This window comes from Rousettus aegyptiacus, unplaced genomic scaffold (genome assembly GCF_014176215.1).
Source record: "Rousettus aegyptiacus isolate mRouAeg1 unplaced genomic scaffold, mRouAeg1.p scaffold_m13_p_3, whole genome shotgun sequence".
Classification (NCBI taxonomy): Eukaryota; Metazoa; Chordata; class Mammalia; order Chiroptera; family Pteropodidae; genus Rousettus; species Rousettus aegyptiacus.
The window spans coordinates 14,488,701-14,511,179 of NW_023416306.1; the positions used below are offsets into that span (position 1 = coordinate 14,488,701).

At 40.3% G+C, this 22,479-nt stretch overlaps 1 protein-coding gene across 11 annotated transcripts in view; it reads left to right on the forward strand.

Annotated features, from left to right (window-relative positions):
* The window catches only part of ASTN2 (astrotactin 2), a 900,155-nt gene that overhangs the window by 370,819 nt on the left and 506,857 nt on the right, over window positions 1–22,479 (forward strand). For all 11 annotated transcript variants that reach the window (XM_036238510.1, XM_036238511.1, XM_036238512.1 and 8 more), the window contains one exon: window positions 15,519–15,626. In XM_036238510.1, coding sequence (XP_036094403.1) covers window positions 15,519–15,626 — 108 coding nt within the window. The remainder of the gene's footprint in view (window positions 1–15,518; window positions 15,627–22,479) is intronic.

Below are 22,479 nucleotides of genomic sequence, written 5' to 3' on the forward strand. Positions count from 1 at the left end.
TTGAGAAACACTTTTTCAATGCACGATGTGCATTCTCATCAGCAGTGTATAAGAGTTTTACCTACCCCAAACCTTGTCAGAATTGGTAAGACTATTCTGATCTATTTTTAAAATTTAGTTATACGAATAGTTGTGTCCTTGTATTTCACTGTGGTTTAATTTTCATTTTCCTGTTGACTAAAGAGGTTGATCATCTTTTCATGTGTTTATTGCCATTTGGTTGTTGAAATATTTCTTCAAATTTTTTCCAATTTTTTTTTAACCGGGTCTTTTTTGTTCTTTTTGTAGAATTATCAGGAGTTTATATATTCTGGATAGAGTCCTTTGTTAGATATATGTATTACAGATATTTTCTCCTATTCTGTGGCATGCTTTTACTCTTCTTTTGTTTATTTTACTTTAGCTTTTTTCTTCCATTTTTATAAAGTTTTATAAACACACACACATTTTTTTTTTTTTATGGTTCATGCATTTGGTTTCCCATCTAAAATCTTTGTCTACTCCAAGATCACAAAGAATTTTCTTTTGTTTTCTCCTACAGGAGTTATAGTTTTAGCCTTTAAATTTATTTCGGTGATCCATTTTGAGTTACTGTGGGTACATGGTTTGAACTAAGAATTCATTTTGAAATTTTATTTTCCAATTGTTTGCTGTCTATATAATTCACTTTTGTATATTAATCTTTTATCTTTCAACCATGCTAAGGTCACTAATTTTGGCATATGGCTTTCCAGTTGTTCCAGTACTGTTTGTTGAAAAGACTTTTCTTTGATAACTATCAAAAATGAGTTGTATATCTTTCTGAACTCTCTATTTTGTTTTATTGATTTATATGTCTGTCTTTTAGCTGATAAAATACTATCTTGGTTACTATAGTTTTATAGTAAGTCTTGGAAACCGGTAGCAAATTCCCTCCAATTTTGTTTTGTTTTAAAATTGCTTGGCTACATTCCCTTAGGAATAAATGAAAGTTATTTACACTTCTCTATAAATTTTAGAATCATCTTGTAAATCTCCCCCCAAAATTGCCTACTGGGATTGTAACTAGGACTACATTACCCTATAGGTAAATATGATGGGGGGAAATTACATCTTCACAATACTGAGTCTTAAATTCACAAACATGGTTATGTGTATTTTGACATTTATTTAGGTTTTTTTAAAATTTCCTTTAAACAATTTTCAGATGTTTTCATGGAAGAGACCTTGCATGCCTTTTATTAAACATATTATTAAATATTTCAGAGTTTCTTGCACTATTGTAAGTGGAATTTGTTTTGAAATTTTATTTTCCAATTGTTTGCTGCCTATACATAAAAATATAATTAAATTTGTATATTAATCTTTTATCTTTCAACCTTGCTAAAGTCACTTATTTTAATAGCTGTTTTATAGATTCCTTGTGATTTTTTGAAACAATTATGTCATCTGATAACAAATATAATTCCATGCCTTCTTTTCTAATCTCCATGCTTAAAAATATTACTCTTTCCGTAGCAAAATGGTTAGAGCAAGGATATCTCTATATGTTTGATTTGCAGCAGTTTGACTCTAAGCAGAGGCTCCCCACCCCGCCACACACACACATTCCATGTTTTTCCTGTTTGCTGTCCGCAAGCTTTGTGAATTTGCAAGTGTATATTTTATACTAAATTTGATTAATTTCAATCATTATTTCTTTAGTTTTTTTTTTTTTTTGACTCTCTTCCATCCTCTCATCTTCTGAGACTCCAATAATCTATGTTTAGAACTTTCGATGTTGTCCTCCGAGTCCCTTAGACACTGCTAACTTATTTTTTTTTCAATCTTTCTTTTCTCTCTTCTTCAGATTAGAGAATTTCTGTTAATCTATCTACAAGGCCAATGATTGTTTTCTATGTTATCTCCATTCTATTAAAGTCCATCTATTATTTAAAATTCATATATCTGTTTCATTTTTTTTCAGTTCTAAAATCGCTTGCTATATATACACACACACACGTACACATATATAATTTTTCTTCTAATAACTTTTATATTTTATATTCATTATCATCTTTTTCTTACACCTATACTAGTTGTGTTAAAATCCTTGTGCATCTAGATTATCTTAGGTTGGCCTTGCTGATTGTCTTTTCCCTTGGGAATTGATGAAATGTTCCTGATTCACCATATGTTGGATAATTTCACACTGAATTCTAGAAATTGTGAATTTATTGTATGAAGATTTTTCGATTCTGTTTCTCCAAAGAATATTGATGTTTTGTTTTTGCTGGCAGTTAACTTAGTTAGACTCCAGCTAAGGTAGCATCCTAAATCTCACTTGTTTTATTTTCTTAAGCTGGGCTGGTTGGAGTCTGCCTTATACGTCGGTGGTTCAGAGGTCAGCAAAGATGTGGGCAGAGATTACACATAGATTGTGGGTCTCACCTTTCCTGGGTTCCTCTCTCATTCCCTGGTGGCCTTGGTTGATCTAGTATCTGTCCACTGGGTCCTTAACCCAGAAAGACAGTATATTTTTCTCTTTTTCTCTTGGTGTTTCAGTTGCCCTGAGCCATATTGAAACTGTGACCTACCTTTGGGACTAAGCTTGAGACATTGGAAATTCACCCAATGTTGCCTGCTTTCTCCAACTTTCATCTTTTCTAAATCGCACCTGCTTTATTTACTTTCCAGAGCCCTTAAATAGCGTTTTTTTTTTGTTGTTGTTGTTGTTTTGTATTTTGTAGTTTCACACTGAATTCCAGGTTTTATTGTTGTTATCAGAAGGAAGGTAGGTCCATGAATATCTTACTCCTCTATGTCATAAACAGAACCTCTGCCGTATTTAATAGTATTCATTTTACAATATAGATTCTATCTTTTTAACCATTTTTTTTGTTTTTTAAAAATTAAGTTTATTGGGATGACATTAGTTAATGCAATTATATAATTTTCAGGTGTACATTATAATTTGACATCTATATATTTTATTGTGTGTTTATCACCCAAAGTCCAGTTTACCCTCTTGCTTAAAATTAGTATTGAACTCAGGTATTTTCTATAATATCATGATCAAGCCTCATTTACTATTTCAACATAATTAACCATTCCCCTCCAGTTGTCCATTAAGATTATCTTCCATTTTCTTATGTTTATAAATAACATCGCAGTGAGTACATTGCTGCATCAATCCCTTTCTGTATTTAGGGTGAAATTCTTAATGTGAATTCCCAGAAGTGGTTCAAGAGGGATGGACATTTTTAAGGCTTTTTTTTTATATTGCCAAATTGCTTCCCAAAAGGGCTGTACAAATTTTGCACTGCTTGCAGCAATTTAGGAAAATAATTATTTCATAAAACCCTTTCCAGCACTGGATATTATTAAATGAAGAACTAACATTTCTATTTCAAAAGATGAAAAATTATAACCAAGGATTTACGAAGACATATACATTTAATAGCATAACAGTTTAATGCCAGAGGATAGATTTTTCTAGTTTTATGACTGGAGACTCTAAAATGAAATAGATGTATTGAGAGAGGAAGTCTCTGAAAAAATGAAATTCTGAACAAATAATCAAAGAGAATTACAATGAAGGAAGAATTAGTGAAGCATAGAGGAAGATATATTTGCACAGAAAACTAAAAGATAAAAAAAAAGCCAAAAATGTGTAACAGTTTAGTTCAAACTTATGAAAATACTCTCAGAAAGGCTGAGACTTCAGATTTGTCAAAGTATTGTGGGAAAATTTAAAAGAAAACAAACACAAATTTTTTTTTAAATAAACTTTTAAAATTGCTTTTGTAACAATAAGAGCAAGAAAATGATTGTCCCGTTGCATGAAACAACTGAAACCTTATTATCAGATGAAAGTATAAACAAAATTTATTATGAATCTGTCAGATCTGTCACTTGCATCAAGAAAAAATTTTGAAAACTAGGAAAGGAGAATGAAGATGTTTCATAGGAATGGAATGCTAACACAGAGGAGGTTCTAAGTATTTACTTTGAAGTGTCTGTCTCAATTTCAGTCTGCAGACTGAAGCAAATTACTTCTCCATGGCTAAAATAATTTGAAGATATGTTTTCAGAACCACAGCGTTAGTTATACTCATGAAGGAATCAAGGTTTTAGGTAGTGAAGCATCCAAAATTCTGAAGAAGGACAAATATTACTCTGCTTTCAAATAGATCATGAAGTACTTTCGGAAACTTCATCTCGATTCTCAGGAACAATAAGGTCAGTTCACATAGTTAGCTTGTGGGAAGAGAAGTTGGGAATACTAGAAGCCACCATGGGTTCGCAAAGAATAAATCATGACAGGCAAACTGCATTTCTACTTTGGCTAGAGTAGATCTGGGAGATACCACAGACACAGGATATCTGAGTCTTAGCAAGACATTTGACAGAGCTTCTCATAAGTGCATTAATTTTTGCATGTATTTATCTGAATTCATTTTATCTCCCCTATTAGTACAATCTCTACAATGGCAAGGGATGTTCCTGTTTTCCCCTGCAGTGCATCTTCACTTCCTGGTGCATAGACTATCAACAGATAGTTACGGACTGAAGAATATGCTTTTATTTTCTGATGGGAAAACTGTAGACTGCTTCGGAGCATAGTCAGATGTTTTGTATTTAGTCGATTACATACTCCCAAAGAATTTTTTGTTAAGGGATTGATGTCAAGCTGATGAGAGTCCTCTGGCCATGGGCTGTCAAGTTCTGTTCTCCATCCAGTTCTCTTCAACAGCAATGTTCTCGCCTTAGATAAAGGAAGACCTGGCTTGGGTTAGTGGGAATAGCAAGGACCACAGTTAGACTTTTCAACCCATCCTTTTCCTTACTGACTGTTTGGTCTTGTCCAAGATAAACAATCCCTACAAACATCAGTTTCTTAATATTTAAAACAAAGATATCAGCGTCAACCTAATTTTACCCATATGTGCTCTATGATTTTCAACATACATAAATTTCTAGCCTGCAGCTTGACATGTTGTAAACACTCAGTAACTATTTGTTCCTTTTCTTACCTCCTGCTTCTTTTCTTATTTACCCAGATCATCGAGGGCATGTAGTCAGAGAATAAGGGAAAGAAGAGATCATAAGATTAGGACCAAAAAATAACTTGAGACACTAGAAGAAAGGGCCAGAATATACAGATACAATTCAGTAATACAAAATGTTTTTTACCTTGGTTTAGAAAAATCAATTCTACAAACACAGGATGGGAAAGACCAGATATTTGCAGTGCATGTGAACAAAGAACTGAGGGCATATTGAATACCAGTCAGCTGCCAGTAAAGCAGAAGCAGTCCTGGGCTGCATATTGTTAAGTCTAATGTTCACAGAGAGGAAGATGATAGTCCGTTTCTGCTCTGTCTGAGTCGGGTCACGCCTGAATTATTGTGCCTCATTCTGGACATCAAAACTCCAAAAGGAATTGAGAATATTGGCATATGGTGAAAAGAATTTGACAAAATAAATTTAAAATATAGGATGGATATCAAAATTGTTAAGATCGGAAAACAGTATAATACCCAGTGTTGTAGTGAAATAATCACTCCTCTATATACAGCCGATCAGAATGAAATCGATATAACTTCTCTGGAGGACATCTTGACAATATGGATCAAAAACTTTAAATATGTCGATATCCTTTGACCCAGCAATTTGTCTTTTTACTCTTGAAAAAATTCCGTACATGGATGCACGAGGATGTGTAGAAACATTTATCTTTAGGAACTTGCAATGCAATATTATAGTGAAAAATTGGAAATGATATAAAGTGTAAACAATAGAAAATTGATTAAATAAATGATGATGCATTGATACAGTGGGATGAATATATTGCAGGCATTAAATGATTTTGGGGTCAATACTTAATGACATGGAATAAAGCATACGATATATTTTATTTAGCTTAATTTTATGAATGATCTCAGTTCATTTTCCAAAATAAAAGAAAAAGAGAAAGGTAAACAAAAAGAATAAAATCTCAGTATTCAGAGAAAATCACTATTAAGACAGTGGCAGATATAGGTATAGATGTAAGTGTAGATGAAGACATTGACATACACATAAATTTAGATATAGGTCTAGATGCGTGCATATATACACATAGGTGATATATGTAATTTATGTAATAGCAAATGTGCCAAGCATATAGTTGGATCCCAATATATATTTCTGATATACATGAATGAATAAATATATGCTCAGATATTTTAAACAAAACTTATAAGATGTGCTCACATTACAAGACAATAAACCCAGTTGTAAAATCATATGCGTATAAATTCCATGGTTAAAAACTAGAAATAAGGGAAATCTGTTGGAAATGATACTATTTGACTTGATTATTATTTTCTTCTTGTGCTGTTTTATTTTTTCTAATTTTCTACAATAAATATGCATTGACTTTGTAATCCAAAATGGTCATATTTTTTATAAAGCATATGGTGTAAGGAATGTTGAAGGTATTAGTAAGAATACTTAGCTTGGATGGAAAGATTCTAATGGATGCGTGAGCAGTCTTCAAAGAGCTGACGAAACATTGTATGAGGTTATGAAACAGCTTGAATATGTAATTCCAAAAGACTGGACAAAATCTAGAAGGTGGGAATTATAGGGTATTTGATTCTTAGCCAGCATCACAGACCCAAATCTGTTCTTTGATGCCATTGTACCTTCTAGATCTGCCTCCGTATTGTAGTTCCTGCCATTTATAAGCTATGTGACCTTGAGCATGTAATTTGTAGTGTGTTTGATCCTCACCATCATCGTCTTTGAAATGAGGATTACAATACCTACCTCACCTAATTATTGTGAGGGTCAAATGAGTTGCTATCTTTGGGATCAAAGTAAAGGTATGTTAAGTGTTATGTAATATTTTATAGATGTTAATATCAGTTTCAGGCCTACAGTACATTAGTAACAGGACAGACTTAGGATTTGGGTCTCTGGAGACCTAGTTTATCTTTCCCTTGCCCAGTACTGCCATATGGTGGCAGGTTGGAAGGAATGCGGATATTTTCGTAGAACTGGACAAGGAGAATATTCTTGTTGCCTACTGCCTCATAATACACCACCCTAAACTTAGCGCCTTAAGACAACAACAATCTTATTAGGCTTGTGGATTCCAGGAGTTGGGAATTCATAAATGAAAAAGGAAGATGGGTTATTTAAGCTTCACAATGACCAGAACTCAGCTGGAAATACTCAAACATCTATAGGTGGCTCAGATAGCTAGGGGCTGGAATCAATTAGAAATTTATTCTGTCACATTTTGCCACCTGGACTGAGTTGTCTTGAAAGATGAACTCAGTTGGGACCATTGACTGGACCACTTACACTTGGCCTCTCCACGTGACTAAGACTTTTCACAGCACAGTGCCAGGTTTCCAAAGAGGGAGTGAGCATCTACAGTCTGCCTTTCGAGAGAGCCAGGAAGAAACTACATCAACTATTTGACCCAGGCCTAATGGTTATGCAGAGCTACTTCCTTTGCAGTCTCTTTATTAAAAGGACCACCCCTAAGACAGCCCAGATCCAAGGGGAGGGAAATAATCTCCACCTTCGATGAGGGAGCAAAGGTTAAACTGCAGAAGGAAATGTGGGATGGAAGATTTTACTTTGGCCAGTTTGGGAAATATAGCCTTCCACAGGGAGCAGTGGGATATTCCACAAGATGAAGCTTCACTTCCACGAGATTATGAGTTAAGCTTGATTGGAAAACTTCTCCTCCATAGATGTAGTTCTTTGGGCCAAAATTTGAGGATACCTTCTTCTTTGAGTAGATAATCATCTCTAAGATGGTCATATTACACTAAAGGTCAGGTGAGGGTTGAGCTTAAACTGCAGCAATAAAGATAATCTATTTTTAAAATTAAACATAACTTTTATTAAGTGTCCTTTTTATTACCAAGCATTAAATGTTCACCGAAAGAAAATTATAAAATGCAGATGAGCAACAATAAGGAAAAAATTTAAATACTCCAAATCTTACCACTCAAAGAATAACCAATGGAGCACCTCATATTTGTTTCAGTATATTTTATGTGTGCATGCATGCATATATTTACATACATTATGTGTGTGCGTATTTTTCAAAAGAGAATGGGATTGTTTGCACTTACAGTTTTACGATATGCTTTTAAGAAATTCATTGGGGCAACATTGGTTAATAAAATCATACAGGTGTAAAATTTGTTTATACATCTTATGTAGATTGCATTGTGTGTTCACCACCCAAAGTTAAATTTCTTTCCATCACGTATTTGACCCCCTTTACCCTTATCTACCTTCCCCTGACTTTCCCTCTGGTAATTGCTAAACCGTTGTCTGTGTCAATGAGTTTTTGTTTGTTTACCTTGCTTATTTATTGCTTTCAGTTCCCGTATCCTGCCTATGAGTGAGGTCATGTGGTTCTCAACTTTTTCTGTCTGACTTATTTCGCTTAGCATGATAATCTCCAGATCCATCCATGTTGTTGCAAATGGCAGTATTTTATCTTTTCTTATGGCTGAGTAATATTTCGTTGTATACATGTACCACATTTTTTAAATCTAATCATCTATTGAAGTGCACTTTGGTTGTTTCCATGTCTTGGCCACCATGAAAAATGCTACAATCAGCATCAGGATGCATATATGTTTATGGATAAATGTTTTCAAATTTTTTGAGTCGATACCCTGAAGAAGGATTGCTGGGTCATATGGGAATTCTATTCTTAATTATTTGAGGAAGCTCCATACCGTTTTCCAGAGTGGCTATACCAATTTACATTCCCACCAGCAGTGTATGAGGGTTCCTTTTCCTCTACACCTTCTCCAACAATTGTTATTACTTGTCCTGTTCATGACCAATATGCTTTTTAAAACTTAGTTTTAAAAACTTACCTTAGATCCTGAACATCTCAGAATAGCTATTATTTTTCTTTATTTTTTGAATTAAAATGTATTTGTTTTTTCTTACACATACTCTGCATTCCTAAGCTATATATTCACACCAAATATCAGCAAGTGTGTATAAATTTCCATGCGTGGAATCACTCTTTGCATTCTTCTCTGTATACTTTTACTCTCAACAACTTATTATGGAGAGGTTTTACATGTCAGTAAATATAGATTTGTGTTGCTGTATTTAATGCTCTCATCAAAGTCTATTTTAGAGATGTGCTATCTTTTTGTAAAATCAGTTCCCCATCATTGGGCCTCTAGTCATTTCTATTTTTTTCTGAAATTATATGTTTAATTATATTTTACCATAAATACTTTTTAACTGTAAAGATCAATTTCTAAAAATTCACCATGAATCTCAAGAATACTGCAGAATCTTCTTTCCTGGGGGATCAGATAAACCAGGGTTGGACTCCAGGTCCTGCCACTTAGAGGCTGCCTGATGGCAGATTAGTACATCTGCCTCTCTCAACCTCTGCTTCCACATCTGGAGGAATAGTAGTATGTGCCACCTTTGGGTAAAGTGCTAGACACTTTACCCATATAGTGGTGCCTGATGGCAGGTAGTAGTTGTGGTCAGTGTATCTCCGAGGGGTGGATGTATATGAACATCTGCAGTTTTAGCCCTAGAGCTCAGAGCGATCGTGAGTCATGTGGTTTAGGGAGGTGTGGAAAGTTTTAGTCACTTTTGTCCTCTTTTCATGACTTAACACCATTTGTATTCTCTGGATAAGGTTGGGGGTCAGATGGGTTTTTGCATTCCCAAGCTACATATTTCTCTATCTGGTGCACTTCTGGGCAATCTAAAAATGCAATATCGCTGTCACCAGCTCCAGGAAGACACAGAGCCTGAATAATTTAACATGTCACCACCATCCATCATGATACCCAGAGTGTGGGAGACGGAGTGTGGAGAGGTGGGCCTACCAGAGCCTGGCAGAGCAGGTTCGTAGACAGGGAAGCCCAGTCAGAGGAGGTAGACTTGCAAAGAAGAGCAATGAGTTAATTTTTCCAGGCCTGGGAAAGACCGTGTATCCTAGCTCCTGCTCCAGCCTTTCCCATAACGTGACTTTCAAGTAGTTCTGAGGTCTCGATTTGCTCCAGAGCAAATATGAACTCAGGTTCCTAATTTGCCACAAAATAGCTGTGTCACCTTGGAGAAGCCTCTAAATACCTCTGCATATCTCAGTTAATCTATCAGCAAAATTGAGATAATTCCCAAGAATTATTTCGTTCAAATAAGTGCTTAGGACAGTGTTCAGTACAGAATAGACAGTTGACAATTATTAAATGAATGAATAAACTAATGAGTGAGTGTCGTGTTTTTTTGAAGTGAACAGCGGGTCCAGGCAGGCTGAATTGTCACCCTCTGCATCCTCAAACACTACATCTGGACTCAGGATGCTTGAGCTTGCACTTTTCAGCGTGGCTCTGCAATGCATCCCCTCTGTGTCTCAACTTACCCGCTCCCTCTGAATGTCACAGTTCACACATTCCCCATTCAGCATTTCTGTCTTCAGTCAGTCTTGTGATGTCACAAAGAGAACAGAGGTCTATTTTTTTAAACATTGTATTTATCAGGGTAAGGTTTATATAACAGAATGTGAACCATGAACTCTTTTGAAGTGTATAATTGGTTGCCATTTAGGACATTCACAAGATTGGGCAACCATCACCTGTATCTAGTTCTGAGACATTTCCATTACACTGGAAGGAAATCCCATACTCAGACTTTTACTCTCTATGTCTCTTCTCCCTCTGCCCAGCCTTGGCAACCACCACTTTCTGTCTCTATAGGTTTACTTTTTGGAGATTTTTAAAAATATAAACAGAATCATATAATATATGACTATTTATGTCTGACTTATTTCACTTGCCAGAATGTTTGCAAGACTCATCTACATTGTAACGTGTCAGCATTCCCTTTTGTAGCTGGATAATATTCCATTGCTTGTACATACTCCATTTTGTTTATCCCTTTATCAGTTGATGGACATTTTGTTTTTTTTCCCCACCTTTTTGCTATTGTAAAGAGTGCTCCTGTGAACATTCATGTACAGATATTTATTTGAATACCCTATCTTCAGGTCTTCAGGGATAGCCTTAGGGGCAAAATTGCTAGATCATGTGGTAAGTTCGTGTTTAATTTCCTGAGGTACTGTCAAACTATTTTCCACAATGGATGTGCCATTTTGCATTCTCATCAGCAATATCTGATAGTTCCAATTTCTCTATATCCACTCCAACACTTGTTATTTTTTCAATATTTTGATTATGGTCAACCAAGTGGATATGAAGTGGGGTCTCATTGTGGCTTTGATTTGCATTTCCCTAATGACTCATCCTTTCATGAGAACAGAGGGTTTCAAATAAGAAAAAAGCCAGATTCAAACTTGGGGCTCAGCCATTAGTAACTTGTGTCATCTTGGATAAGCAACATTGAGACTCTGAAGCCTGGTTTGCCCTCAGTAAAATGGGGATGATTCTTACCTCTCAGACCCTTTGTGATGCGTAGATGGGATATTGCACATAAAGTGCCTAGAGCAGTGCATATCATCACACCATGATGTGTGCTTAGCCGATCTTCTGCATGGAACCATCCCAGTCCATTTAGAACCAAAAGAACCAAGGGCTCATGGAATAAGGGCAAAGGACCTGATGGTTTTCTCCTTCTCTCTTGCCTGTCTCTGATCATTGTCACTTTCTCTCAGTTCCTAAATGGAACTACTTGAGCATCCCTGAATAATTAATGGCCGCACTTTAGTTCACTAAATCAACGATTTCATATTAAAATCCTAGAAGAGGGGTTCCTTTTCTACCTTTTCTATCTATCTGAATCATCTCCAAGTTAGTCTGTAATTGGCCTGTGGGCCCTTCAGATTATGCGGACACTCAGAGGCCATACGCCTTGGGTGGCTGCCACCTCTCTAGGATGTCACAAAAGGGAGGGAGTCACCACTCCCACCTAGCAGTGCTTCCTTTTCTTCTATTAAACTCTGATACCCTAATTTCTTCCTACAGAAGTGCATTATTTTTCATGGCTCATGGATTAAGCCAATGTAGAAACCTGCTAGACTCCAAATGCCTTAGGGCAGAGACAATGGCTATTGTCTTTTAATGGAATCTGAGCTATACCATTTTTCATCCAAGTCTCATTAAAAAATGATTCAGCACCTTAGTGGGGCTTGTGGCTTACTCATCTCTCTCCTGTGCCCAGATTCTGATCCTTAATTATGCTCAGTAATAACGGTCGTGTAAGTACCTCCAAAACTGTGTTCTCCAATATGGTGGGCACTTGAAATGTAGCTAGTCTATATTGTGGTGTACCTCAGGAATAAAATATATATTCTGGATTTCGAGAACTTGTTGTGTAAAATATATAAAATATTTCAGCATGATAGTTTTAGTTAATTACATGTTAAAGTGACAGTATTTTGAATATATTCAGTTAAATGTAATATATTGTGAAAATTAATTGTAACTGCTTATGGCTGCTAGAACATTTAAAATTGCATGTGTAGCTTGTAACAAATCTTGTCTTCCATGTTCACCATGGCAGGACCATAATAGGTCTTTTTTTTTTTTTTTTTTTTTTTTTTTGGCAAGAGGAAGAAAGAAGATAAAGCAGGAAAGAGGATAGGAGGCAGAGAGGAGTTCACTGGAACATTTCAAAGCACTGCGGCAGCGTTAAAGGGGTTGTGGGAAGGGCCTGGGGCAGACTCCAGATAGGCGCGGATCCCTCTCTTTTTCTCTGCTGCCCAAAACACAGCAGGAAGTACGACAGATGCTTCCTGTATATGTGGCAACTGTTTTATCAGATGCTTTTATTTCTCCTTGGCCAAGAATTATGTGTAAATGAGCAAAAATCCTCCTTCCCTCCCTCCTTTTTTTTTCTGTTTCTTCCTTCTTTCCTCCATCCCTCCCTCCTTTGCTTTCTTCTTTCCTTCGTTTTTCTGTAACAGTGAAATGTGTCCATGGTAATTTAAAATGCCCTGCTGGCCTCCATTGAGCCCTTCCACTGCTTCCAGAATCTCCATGGCGCCCTTGCCAACTCCATTTTGAATGGGGAACTGTGTCTGGTATAATCTGGATAGTTATCTGCTATCTCCAGGCCCAACCCTTAGTTGCTAGGGATTGGGGAGGTTTGCGCTAAGGGGCAGGGACAGACCATGGCCAAAGATACATCTGAGGACAAAGATAAGAAATTTTTGTGTCTTTTACTCCCATCCATTTCAACATAATATCTCAAAGGAGGGACAGGGCAGGTATCAATTTTTTTTTTCCATTTTACAGATAATTAACTTGAGAAGAGACAGTGTCACAAGTAGTTAATCGTTTGAGCTTGGCTGTCAGTCACATTTGGGTACCAAGTCCGACTTCACTGATTATTGGCAAATCACTTTCTTTTTCTGAACCTTGGTTGCTTCATCTGTAAAGTGGGCATCATGAACTCCACCCCTCCATGAGTTGGGAATGACGTGGCACCTCGATGTGTAAAGGATAATCTGCTTCTCCCAAGGTTCCCTCTTGAGTTGTTTCTAGATGAGCAATTTACATACCTGAGAGCCCAAATTTGGACCTGGACAGACTAGCCTTGAATCCTAACTCTCCTACTCATCCTCTGTGTGACTTTCAGCAAGTAACTTTGCCCAGCCATGTCCTTATTTTTTTACCTAGTTTGTTAGTTACACCTTCCTTATGAGTAGAGCATCATGAGGACTGTATGCAATGTTGTAGACATCACCTAGGTACATAGAAGATTGCTCGGCAGGTTGCTGGAATAAATGAATGAATGAATGAATGCACGCATGCACAATAACAGTATTGCAGAAAGTGTCTGCAAGTGGGTTTTCCGTATACTGAACATCTCTTCAAATGCCCTACCAGAGGGAATGACATAGGAAATCCTTTTATATGTTGACATTTTCTTCAAATGTATGCTTTTCTTTTCCTCAGGTAGGCTCTTTGAATAGGCAGTAGGTTTGCATGACACTTGAATAAAAAGTTATGAAACATTTATAGAGAAAAGTTGTCTCCCTCTATCCCCATCCTTCATCCACGGACTTCTCCGTCCCGGACAATCTTTTACCAGATCCCTGAATCTCCTCCCAGAGACAGTCTGTGGATGTGGCATCTGAAGCACCATACACTAAACATTTTCCACCAAATTTCATCTTTCTCTCTGCCCACTACGTGCCCCCAACGTGCTCTGAAGTTCTCCTCTCAATGTTTCCTCTCTAGGGTAAAGAGTTTATCATTCCTTTAATTTCTCTCTTTCCATATCGTGTGTGTGTGTGTGTGTGTGTGTGTGTGTGTGTTGTAACAATAAAAAAAAACACAGAAAAGCACAAAGAAAATAGAAATTCTCCATACTCCCTGCAGAATGAACTGCTTTAGTATTTGGTCTCTCTCCTTTTAGCCTATTTTTATCATTTTGGTAATCGGCGTTGCTCTTTGCCCCTCCATGTTCCTCCGAGTTTGCCTCTGAAGCACTCTTGTCCCCATCTCCTCTTTCCCATCCTCACCGCCTCTGGCTTCACCTGGACCCTCATCTCCCCTCACCTGGGTGAGCCTCCTAGCCGCTCATCCTCCCTGGCACCCATTCTGAGACCTCTGTGCCACTGTCATGTCTTTTCCGGTATGCACAGCTGGTGAATTCATTCTCTTGCTCCAGAACCTTCCGTGACAGCCAAAGAAAAGTCCGCGTCCTCAGTGTGGCATCTGAGGCCTTCCACCGTGTGACTCCAGCATACCCTTCGAAGTCAGTACTCCACTAGGTGGGGCCTCCCTCCGCACAGGCTCCCCACCCAGGAGTAAGCCAGCTCTTCTTACCTCTCCTTGGAATTCCACATTCTACCACCGAAGCCCCATCCATCCTTCCAGCCCCGACTTCAATCTTTCTTTCTCCATAAAGCCTTCCCAGGTCATCTGTGTTCGGATGGCTTGCTCCCCTCCCTCCCATCCTCAGGGTCTTATTTTGTGGAAAACATAACCATGAATTAGGTTACAGATGCCATAACCGTGAATTAGGTTACAGATGCCCTAGGATCCCATTTGTCACCTTGACTAACATATGATCACCTAGTTGGGAAGGATGGAGTTATGTTTATATGTCCCGTGTCCAGTTCTGGGCCTGGCGTATATAGTAAGCACATGAGTAAAGTGTGTGTGTGAAATTAAGTGGCTCGGAGTGTTTCCTTAGAGGCAGGCTCATTGAACTAAGCAACAATATGGTAATCAATTATTTAGTAGCCATCAGGGACCAGACATTTCACATATCATATCTCCTTTAATCTTTAAAGCAACTCCACAAGGTTAATAGTTTATTGTTCCTATTTTAGGAAGAAAGAACACAGGACTCAGAAAGGTGAGGCATTTCCCCAAGGTCACACAGCCCTAACCTGCAGAGTCGTGGTCAGGTCCCAGGGCCGCCTCACCACAGAGCCTGCGCTCCTTGCGTGAATCATGCCCCCTCCCTCCGCACCTGGGAGTTACAGAAAGGAGTCTGGGGACCGGGTGGCTGATCTTTGGGACGGATGAGGGGTCGAACGAGCTTCTGGAGGCCGGAGATGACTGATGGAGTGCGCTTCTTTGCAGGGGGAATCAGCTTTGGGAGGACCAAGGGCACGTCGGGCTCAGAGGCAGACGACGAGACGCAGCTGACGTTCTACACGGAGCAGTACCGCAGCCGCCGCCGCAGCAAAGGTACGACCTTGGGAAGGTTCCAGAACCAGACGTTCGTAAGCAGATTCTGTGCTTAATGACAGACCCTGAGTCTTCTTCAGCCTGGTCCCTGTCCAGTTAACCCTGAGCTTGGCACGCGAAACCCTAGCTGGGCGAGGGATCGGTATTATAGCCTCTCCCCTCCAGTCGTCACTTGCTTTCTGTCCTTCCTCATTCCTTAAAGGATTTACGGATGATTTTTTTTTAATTTATGCATTTTTATGTATGTATGTATGTATGTATGTATTAATTTTAAATTTAGTACATGAATTGAAAAGAAAATAGGAGTAAGGGCTGTTCACACTCAGGTTACGATCAATGCAGGGTAGTCTGTGGCATACTGTGTAGCGTAGTTCTTGGGAGGACCCAGCAGTTGAACTCAGATCCTCAGCGACCGAAGCATAAAGGGAAATGTACTCAGCAGTAAAACACACAGGGTTCTATGGGGGATAGAACCAGTATTTGTTCAAGAAGGTCTATGTACCTGACACCGAGACCAGAGAGAACGTTCTCTAGTTGGTCCTTATAAACACACCACCACGTGACTTCCCAGGTAGTGTCTTTGAGAGATGGAATTAGTATCGCTGGGTAATTGCTTCTCATAATGACGTCCGGCATAAGGAGAGGTGACAGCACTGAAGTAGGACCCCATAAAGGGCTGAGCCCCCCAGTTCCCTGCGATAGCACCTGCTCTGGAGGGAAAACTGTATTTCCGGCGATCACCTGCAAATGTAATTCCTCATCCCTGAGTGTTTTATGAGGATGGGAAATTAGCAAGCTTAAGGCTGGATTTTTGGAAGAGAATTTAGGATACAAAGATGTATTTCGTGCCAGTGATTAAGGGCAGATTCATGGGCTTAGACCAGGCCCAGAAAAGAAGCCGGGCCCTCTGGCAAATGAGAAGGCAGCCCAGCAAGGCCTGTGGCCACCTGCCTGTGGCCCTCCTGCCTCTCCACAGAAGTGGGCTGGGGAAGTGCCTGTGATCAAGAAGAGAAGAATCTTCTCTATAAAATGATTCTGCACGTGTCCCACCCATGCATGATGATGTTCAAAGAGCAGCAATCACATAGCTTCTCTGAGCTCCTTTTCTTCCTAAGCGACTCATCTACCTTCCCGATACCTCAGTTTTTTTTTCCATTTGTAAAACGGGTCTTATAACTAATTGCCTCATGTAGACTTGAAGGTGGATTTTGGTTATGAGATATAAAAAAAATTATCATTGTGCCTGGTATAAAATAAGGGTAAATAAAGTAGATGTCATTAATGTCAGTTAGGTTCTCGTTTTCTGTGTCTCCCTACCCCTGGTGCCTTTCATTGAAAAGGCCCCCGTGTGGGGAGTGTCTTCCTTGGCACCTCACCCGGCAAGGTTTGGCAGCCTCTGCAGCCATTAGAATAATGGGACCTGCCTCTCACTCCTCCCCATGTTGGGTTGCTGGTGTCTGCTGCCTTGGAGATTTACAAGTTGGTGATGGATAATTCTTGATCTGTCTTGTCCCTCTCCCCAGAACAGCTACAGAATTCAGGCTGAGGAGGGTGGTGGGTCTCTTCCGTAGAACTGGGCTATTTATAACTAATTGGAAAAATATCCATCACTGAGCATGTCCTTCATAAATTGGAGCTAAACTTAAAAAAATATAAAGTGAAAGCAAGCCTTGGGACTTGAGATGAACGATCCGGCCCAGTACCTCCATACCCTCCAGAAGGCCAGGCTGTTTTTCCAGGGTGGTGAGGAAGCCAGGACTGTGATGCACCCCCTCTGGACACACACACACACCCTTTCTTCCCTGGGCCTCCGGCCAGCAGAACGCCAGAGTCACTTGCTTCATGCCTCTCCTCCACTTACCATCCACTAATGGCAAATCCTTCCCCCTCCACCTCTGGTTCCCGCCACATCTTTTGCTTCCTCCTCAGTATCCTGGGTTTGTTTGCTTGTTCGTTTGTGTTAATTTCTATTTTTTCATCACTGCTTTCTTCTCTTTATAGCTCTGTCTTTTCTTTTGTTCTCTTCTGTGTGTTCTCTCTCTTCTCCTCCTCTCTCTCCCATTCCCCCTTTCCCACCACTCTCTGTTCTTTTCTCAGCTATTTTGAGTGAACCCTACCTTTCTTTCCTCCTTTTTTCTTCCTCCCTCCCTCCTCCCTCCCTTCCATACATACTTGAAATACTCGTTAAGCACCAACTTGTGTCCAATAATATTTAGGCGTTGGGAACACTAAGTAACAATTTTTACGAAGCCCTACCCTGTGGAGCTTGCACTGTATCAAATATAAATATAGTAGACAGTGGCAAATGCTAAGGAAAAAAAAATACAGTAAGAAAGGGAATTAAGAGAATAGGGGAGGAATCACAAGTATAGATTCCCTGAGTCCAAGTTACTCTGTCCCTTTTGCAGAATCACAGGAGAGACAGTGGTTCATGTTGCCAAGGTTATTGCTGCTGCTGCTGTGCTTGTCTGCTGAGCATAGAGAGTGAACTTGGTCCTGTCAAAGCCTCTGCTCTGGCCAAGTAAACGCAGAGCCCAGTGCCCAGTTCTGCGGCTCCAGCCTGGGAAGGGCCGTGACCCCTCTTTGTTGTTGCCCAGGAGTCTAGCCATCTTCAGGGTTCACTGCTCTGATTGAAAAAGTGCACAGCACAAAGGTGAGCCGGGAAGGTTTGGGAATCCTTGAGATGGCAGAGCAATGGAACAGAGTATGAACAGCATAGGGTAGCTTCTGTCATCCCGTTTGGCTGTGCCTTCACCCCCACGCCTGCCTTCTTGTCCTCCCAGCCCCATCCCTGACCTCTGCCACCAGCTCTCCTTTAGCAAATGCAGTGAGTCAGCGGTTCTCTGTGGTCTGCCCAGGGCCATGCGAGCCAGCCTGGCCATCACTCAGAGGAGATGATAAAGTGCGATGATGTGGGGGAAGAAAGAGATAAAAATACCAGGAAAGGCAATCCCTAAGCTGGTTGAAAACAGTCATCGCATAGCTTTTGAGTCCATATTAATTCACTCTACCTCATTCAGTTCCATCTGAAAATAGGATCTGGGCTGTGTTTCTCAAATCTAGGGGCATGTGGACTTGGATCAAGATATTCAGCTGTTGCTATTTTTGAAGTGCTCGGAAGGAAATCGGGACCCCGGTGTCATCCATTAGTGACAGGTACAGTGGTTTTTAGCCACTGACTTGCCACCAGTTTTCTATGTGACCTTAGCCAAGTCACTGCCTGTCTCTGAATCTCACTTTCCCATTTGATAAGTAGAGGTTGAAAAGGGATGCTCAGGTGCAAGTCAGCAAATGCTGGCAAGGGTCTTCCCGAGGGCCCTGCACTGGGCCGACTGGGCTGTGGATGTTAGAAGATGTTGGAGGCAAAGTGTAACCAGATGTTATCTGGGTGGTTCACACTGCCCCAGCTTTATGAGGGAAAAAGAGAGAGAGAGGAGGATCAGAGAAATGTGGGAGGGCTCCCTGGAAGAGTTGAAGCTGGACAGTGACTTGGGCCTTTGGGCCCGGGCGTGGCTCTGTCACTGATCACCCACACGACGTTGGTGCCAGCAGTCTCAATATTCCTGTCTTCAAAATGGAGTAGCGATACCTCATTCCGTGAGGATTAAGTGGGAACATGAGCATCTTTTTGTAAGTACAATCCCTGCACCGGGTTTTCCTTTCTCCCATCATACCTCCCATCTTAGTCCCTGTCACCTGTATTCTTTGCTTGAAAACTGCGAAAATCACCTTCTCAGTGGTCTCACTTACCGTATTCCAAGCCATTCTCAACCATGCAGCCAGAGTGAACATTTAAAAAATGAAAACAGGGATTATGTTGCTTCTCTGCATAGAAGCTTCATCCTTCCTTTTGCATCTAGGGTGGGATATGAACTCCTTACCACCTGCTCATCTCCCCAGGGCTCCCCACCCCTGCCTCCCAGGCCCCTTCTCCAGCACTCCAGAACCTTCACGAATGTTCCCTCCTGGAATACTCTCCCCTGCCCTTTGACACACGTCTGCTCACTCTGACATCACTTAAATGGCATGTTTTCAGTTAAGCTATCACACACCTAATTTCACTGTTTTATTCTCTACCAGCTCCTGTGTTCTTCTCTTTCTGTAGATTTCATTGCTGGTATAATTGTACATGGACCTCTATATTCTCTGGGCGATAGCTGTACCCTCCACAGAACCGGAAGCTTCTCAAAGGTGGACACACTGTCCTCTGTGCCCAGCTCCCCATCCCCAGCCCTAAACACGGGCAGGCATGAATGAATGAAAGAAATCCCTGGCCCAGGATCTGGACCATTATAAGTGCTCAGGATGGATACTGCTTTTCTGTCGCCTCCTCTGGTTTCCTCTCACTCCATTCTCACTTCCTTTCCTTCTCTCTCCTCTCCTGCTGAGCAGAACTGAGACTTCATTATTCCACTTCAAGGTCACCCGAGAAGAACATGCCTGGTAGTGGGAAGAGAGTCTGGGTACTGATGCCGAAACCCGCTCTGCCTGGGTTTTTTGAGCATGCTGAGTGTGTGAAGTGTGAAGGGATGTGACAAGTCCCGAAGTTTCTCTGGCAGAGAAGACTATACCAAGGGCCTATGGCAGGAAAAGGACATTGAATGAAAGGAGAAAGAAAACACTGAACAGCTTTTTCTTACCTCGCGCTCTCTCTTTAGCACATCCCATGGAAGAAAGAGAAGTGGACTTAGATCCAGCCGACCTGGCTGTGAATCCTGACTTCACCTCATCCCCTTTGTGTGGTCATGGCTGGGGTTTTAACATCCGGGCGCTTCCCTCTGTATAAAACAGAGCTGTTGACCTCTACCTTGCAGAGTGAGCAAGTCTAGAGATAGAAGGTTCTAGGATTCACCCAAAGATGCTCAAGAAATTGTATTCTTTCCTCCTGAAATTCCCCTTCCCTTAAAAACATTCTGGACCCCAAACTAAATCAGCTAAAATTTTATTTTTTGCAATAGGATCTATTGAAAAGGAGATTTATGATATAGTCTGAGAATCAGCCCCAGCTTCCCCGAGTCTCAGGTTCTTTGTAAAGGAGATGGGACTTATTCAAAGGTGTCTGTATGACCGAGTGGAAACCCATACCAAAGAAAAGAACTGTGAATGGGTGTGGCGAGTGGTGGAGGGAGAGAGAAAGGGACTGAGAAACAGACAGAGAAACCAAGACTTGTGAGTCTGCTTGGAGTTCCTAAATCAGGAGTCAGCAACCTTTTTCTGTAAATGGCCAGTTTGAAAACATTTTTGGCTTTTCGGGTCCTATAGTGACTATTGGAATTATTCAGTCCTCTCTTGTACATTGAAAGCTGCCATAGACAACACAAAAATGAATGGATATAAATGTGCCCTAATGAAATTTATTTTCTAAAAAAAGAAAGAAACAAACAAAAGAAACCAGTTTGCTGACCCCCTGACCCATGTCCTTAACCATCCATGTCATTCCTCACCTGTACGACTGGTCCAGAAAGCTTAAGTGAAATCTCACAATGTTTTGTGAAATGAATCCGATCTCATATCACATATGACATTGATGCTTAAATAAGTCTATTTGTCAAGCAATGAGTTCTATGTTTGGTTAAGTAAATAACCGTTTAACCCATCACTTGCTTGAGGCTTACCTATTCTGATGGTGTTCTACAAAACCAAATAATTAAGTACCTGGACGTGGTAGACTCCCACTGGGTGGAATTTCACTTTTATTAACCAGAGATAATGCTACATACAGCAAAGGACACTGGACCCCAGGTTAGGAGAGATGTGTTTTGGAATCCGTACCTCCACACACTCACTTAGTCACCCTTGGCAAGCATGTATGTGTCCTCTTGCAGCCTCAGTTTTTCTGTCAGACGAGGATACTTATGACTCATGTTATCAAGTCTGACACTCATTCTAGTGTAACCTGTATATATGGAATAACCAACTTTACTAAGCCCGATTCTAGGCAGTATAGGAAGTAGGGCTGGGGGCCTCAGCCTCAAGGTGGTTAGAATCTCCTTGGGGGAGATGCAGCTCGCACAGATAAGCAGTGTTGGTCAGGATAAGCTAGTGTGTAATCGGAGGTCCAGATGAAAAGTGCAGATGGCATGGCCAGCCCCAGGCAAAGGATGAAGAGGAGACAGGGCAGACACAGCTACTAGATGAATCCAGCAGAGCAGGCATCCAGCATGGGCCTCCAGGCTCAGCTCTGCTGGTGGCTGTGTGGCCTTGGGCTCCACTCTCTGGCCCTCATTCTTCTCATCTGCTGCCTGCTCAGCCAGTTGTAAAAACCCAGGTTTTCTGATTCCTAATCCTGTGTACAGTCTTCTAAGCTTTGCTAATTATGATTAGTTCCCCAGCAGAGAGAACCAGAGCATGAATATTTCTGATTTTGCTCATTTCTTTGTTTCAGTTACTTGTTTTAATTTTGCAGTTCCTAGGCTGAGGTTTTCTGTAGTGATAAGAACTCCTGAATTTTAAACAAAACTTTGTACTAATTTGTACGGATGTGTAATTTTTTTCTTTTTGATTTTACAAACATACACACACACACACACACACACACACACATACACACAAAGAATTTAATCCTGTATTAGAAGAAAAGAACAGGTGAGGGTATGTTCAAGGCATAGCTACAGAAAAGGAAGCCTTCGAGGATCGAGGGCAGGAGACTCTTCTCAAATATAAGCTGAGAATGTGAAGATGGAGCTGGGAATGGGGTGGGGTGAAAGCTGGGCACCGGCAGGACAGCACCTGCCAAATAGGAGGATGGATGGTACATGGTGCCCTGGGGGTGGGGATGAGAAACGCCAGAAACTAAGTAGAGTCCAAGTCCGTGGCTTTGGGAATAATGGCAGATGGGCTGGAGAAGCAGGCA